Source organism: Trichechus manatus, unplaced genomic scaffold (assembly GCF_000243295.1).
Source record: "Trichechus manatus latirostris isolate Lorelei unplaced genomic scaffold, TriManLat1.0 scaffold00100, whole genome shotgun sequence".
Classification (NCBI taxonomy): domain Eukaryota; kingdom Metazoa; phylum Chordata; class Mammalia; order Sirenia; family Trichechidae; genus Trichechus; species Trichechus manatus.
In genome coordinates this window covers 365,188-369,530 of record NW_004444036.1, presented here as the reverse complement: position 1 = coordinate 369,530, position 4,343 = coordinate 365,188, and the positions used below count along the sequence as shown (strand labels likewise).

General features: G+C 41.2%; 1 protein-coding gene across 2 annotated transcripts in view; it reads left to right on the top strand.

Moving 5' to 3' along the window:
* CTPS2 (CTP synthase 2) overlaps positions 1-3,940 on the top strand; it is a 124,175-nt gene extending 120,235 nt beyond the window's left edge. Inside the window, exons 17-19 of one of the 2 annotated variants that reach the window (XM_023737248.1) lie at positions 1,867-1,935; positions 2,657-2,767; positions 3,715-3,930. In XM_023737248.1, coding sequence (XP_023593016.1) covers positions 1,867-1,927 — 61 coding nt within the window. In that variant the 3' untranslated portion in view covers positions 1,928-1,935; positions 2,657-2,767; positions 3,715-3,930. Of the gene's footprint in view, positions 1-1,866; positions 1,936-2,656; positions 2,768-3,714 lie in introns of both variants that reach the window. The other variant, XM_004382813.1, reaches the window with a different exon arrangement.
* The last annotated feature ends 403 nt before the right edge of the window (positions 3,941-4,343 follow it).

Below are 4,343 nucleotides of genomic sequence, written 5' to 3'. Positions count from 1 at the left end.
CCATTTGTTAAAGAGACTGTCTTTTCCCCAATTAACAGACTTTGGGCTTTTGTCAAATATCAGCTGCTCATAGGTGGATGAATTTACGTCTGGATTCTCAATTCTGTTCCATTGGTCTATGTATCTGTTGTTGTACCAGTACCAGGCTGTTTTGACTACTGTGGCGGTATAATAAGTTCTCAGATCAGGTAGTGTGAGGCTTCCCACTTTGTTGTTCTTCTTGAGTAATGCTTTACCTATTTAGGGCCTCTTCCCTTTTCCATATGAAGTTGGTGATTTATTTCTCCATCTCATTAAAAAATGCCAGTGGAATTTGGGTCGAGATTTCATTGTATCTGTAAATTGCTTTGGATGGAATTGACATTTTCACAATGTTGAGTCTTCTATCCATGAGCAAGGTATGTTTTTCCACTTACGCAGGTCTCTTTTGGTTTCTTGCAGCAGTGTCTTGTAGTTTTCATTGTACAGATCTTTTACGCCTCTGGTTAGATTTATTCCTAAGTATTTTATCTTCTTGGGGGCTATTGTAAATGGTATTGATTTGGTGATTTCCTCTTGGAAGGTCTCTTTGTTGGTGTAGAAGAATCCAACTGATATTTGTATGTTTATCTTGTATCCTGATACTTTGCTGAAATCTTCTATTAGTTCCAATAGTTTTCTTGTGGATTCTTTGGGGTTTCTCTGTGTAAGAGCCTTAAGATCATATCGTCTGCAAATAGAGATAGTTTGAGTTCTTCCCTGCCAATCTGGATGCCCTTTCTTTCTTTTTCTGGCCTAATTTCTCTGGCTAGGACCTCCAGCACAATGTTGAATAAGAGTGGTGAGAAAGGGCATCCTTGTCTGGTTCCTGTTCTCAAGGTTTTCTGGCAATTCTTAATCTGTTCTCTCTCCTCTCCATACTCTAACCCCTACCTCCTTTTCTGGTATTCTGTCCAAAAGCTATGGAGGAGAGTGAGGAGGTCAGTGAAGATACAAACCAGAAAACATAGATTGCCTTTTATGATTTTGTTTATTTATTGATAGTCAATATGTTTAGAGTAAATATTTGTTTTCAAATCTGTCGGCATAGAGTTTCTCCAGCTGTTCCCTCTTCTTTACAAAAAAGTGAAATATCACCTGTTATGGATTTAAGACTTTTACGGCTACAAATTAGCAAAAGCTCAGCCAAGGCTGGAGATGGTAAGGCGTAAAAAACCTCCTGGCAGTGCTGTTCCCAGAGATCGGTAGAACTCTGGCCGGGCTTGTGGAGTTGATCAACTTGCCGACATATTTGGAGCCAAGCAAGAGGAACCCCACACCGAGCCCACAACTAGAGTAAAAGTAGAATTGCAGGGCTAACTCATGGGGAAGGTGGATTTTTAAGGGAACCCAACAGGGTGACATGTATGTCAATCATCAGGCTAATTTTGAATACTGCATGTGACTCTGAAGGTAGTCAGAGCATCCTGTATATTTCTAATTTGAAAGTAGCATAATTGTGCAAATTATTTCTCAAATCCTTGAACCTATGAGAGTGTTCATTGGAATGGAAAACTTTCATGCTACCGACCCATAAATCATAGTCAAAATATGATCTGAAGCAGATAAGATTTCAAGACAAGGTTAGAGAATACATTAACTGTTTTTTTTCTGTGCACTGCTGGGTGTTTCCTGGGTCTTGAGCCAACATGCATGTGCTTAGTTGAAATGATCACCAAGTTCAAGCTCCTTGTCGAGTTTTCTGACTGTGGGATGACTGGTTCCTCCATAATGGAGGAGCTTCGGTGGTCCTCAGACACAGAGGCAAAACACAACCTGCCGCTAAAGAAAAGGCTGAAGTTTGACAAACATCATCAGGGATCTGCAGTGACCTTTGCTGTTCTTTAGCCCTTTCATTTTGCCAGAGGAAACAGTTGTCATCGGGGATGAAAAACGAAAGGACTCTTGAGCAGCCAGGTACTATTTTATGCTGTGTTATTGCACTTGAGAACAAATTGAGATCAGGAGAAACAGGACTAAGTGATGCTCAACTTTAAATGGATTAAGATTTAGGTCCGAGTATGACGAGAGTAGATGTAAATGGTCCATCAGCTCCAGCTTTCATTTTAAATCAGTTTGTTAATCTAACACCTCTAATAGAAAGCAAAGGACAAGTAAGGGGAAGCAGGAGAGCAATCTGCTTTTTTAAGCATTTTGTGGTCTTCAGAAGATTATAAATTTCAATCTAAATTGAAACACTTTTATAAATTTTCAGAATAAGTCACTTCCAGTGTAATGTGAAAGCAAGTCATCAGTTCCTCTGGCAAAAGAAGGAGGCCTTTGTGTGTGGTTGGATTAACCTTTCCCTATAATGGTTAGAAACTGGTAATAGAATATTCCTTACCAAAAAAAAAAACCAAACCCATTGCCGTCAAGTCTATTCTGACTCATAGCGACCCTATAGGACAGAGTAGAATTGCCCCATAGGGTTTCCAAGGAGCAGCTGGTGGATTCCAACTGCCGACCTTCTAGTTAGCAGCCGAGCCTTAACCACTGTGCCACCAGGGCAGATAATAGAATATTCCTTAGTATTTTTCCTGAGTGGGGGTTAATTATAGAAAGTGTTTGGGATTGTGAATAGAATAATTGTCTTTTTTTTAATATATACGTTGCTAAATTAGTTCCTCTTTGGATCTAGTGATAGATACAGCGATGCCAGTGATGACAGCTTTTCAGAAGCAAGGGTAGCTGAGTTGGAAATAAACTGAAATGGATACATGACTTGGAGTAACGGGGACTGCCTGAGAAGGTAACACAGAATTTTTCAAGTTTCGTTTGTCTTACAGACAAGCTGCTGTCTTGGTGTAGAAGACGGTGTTGTAGGATGTGTCTTGCAGGGTCCTGCTCCCTCAGGATGCCCCCATTGTTAGCAGGAGAGACTTGACAGCTGATGGAGCGCAGCACTGGATGCAGTTAGCATTTGGGGAAAATGGAATGCACCTGAGGCCAGGAATAAATGTATAAGTAAATCAATAAACGCATACCAAGAAGCTGTTATGGTTAGAGTTATTACAGTCTAGGTCAGAGGTTCGCAAACCTTTTCTGTAAAGGACCAGATAGTGAATATTTTAGGCTTTGCAGGCCAGACGGTCTCTGTGGCAACTACTCAACTCTGCCGTAGCAGCCATGGACAAGACTTATAAAAATGGGTGTAGCTGCATTCCAATAAAACTTTATTCACAAAAACAGCTTGCTGACCCCTGGTCTAGATCACTCTTGGAAAAGATTTCCTTGGATTTGTATAAAATAAAACAGTATTTTATTTATTTGCGGGGAGCTTCAAGAGCCTGACTTGGTTTCCAAGGGTAGCTTATTTTCCCTGCAGCTCTAATTTGCTCTAGTAGAGAGGAGAGCAGGCTGGATAGCTTTATTAAATTTATGCGCAAAGGCAGATACTACCTGGGATAACCCTAGGAGTTATGGCAGGCCTTGAATTGGATGAGCTGCTCCTTAGCAGGGAGGCAGCTTTTTAAGAATGTGTAAAAAGTGTAGGCTTTCTTTAGATTTCACTCAGGGACAGAAGATTCATGTTCACCAGGGGAGAAGCTAATCTGTGGCTATGTATGTTTGCATCAAACATGGAGACCTTTAGCGGCAAACCGAAAGAGTGCAAAGGTTAACTGGAGATATGTTAAAGACTTATGTGATTCATTTTAGAGATTGCTAATACTTACATTCTTTTTATTTTTTTTTAAGTTTCTGAAGTAATTGAAGTCAAGATGAAGGAACTATCTGAAGGAATCACCACACTTTTGTAAAATCACTCTGTTCTTCAACAAACATGGAATGTAAAGTCTCGAAGGAGATCGAATAATTCCTACTTCCACTGAACAAGAATCACAGGGGTCGTTTTCTTTTCCCTCCAGAGGTGATCTTGATTATCACAAATTCCACTAATTGATTAAACTTTTCCCAGCAACCTAATGGGGGAGAAAGTGTGTTTGTGTTTTGTCCGGCATATCGTGATGTCACGACGGTGAGCAGGGCCCCCTGTAGCTGAGCCTGCATGGTGTTGTATAGGGAAGGTAGATGAGGAGCAGGGCGCCTGGTAGCTGAGCCTGCACGGTGTTGTGTGGGGAGGGTAGATGGGGAGCCGGGCCCCCGGTAGCTGAGCCTGCATGGTGTTGTGTAGGGAGGGTAGCAAGACACATGCTGTAGCTAACTTTGAGTCAGAAATTAGTCATCCTGTTGCTTGGAACTCAGCTGCAGACCTGTGTGCAACCCAAGCTTATTTCGATTTCTCACCTTGTTTACCCCCTTTTCCAGCTAAAAGTAAAATTAAACAGGTCCCAGTCTATAGGGTGGCAAGTAAGACACTCACCTCA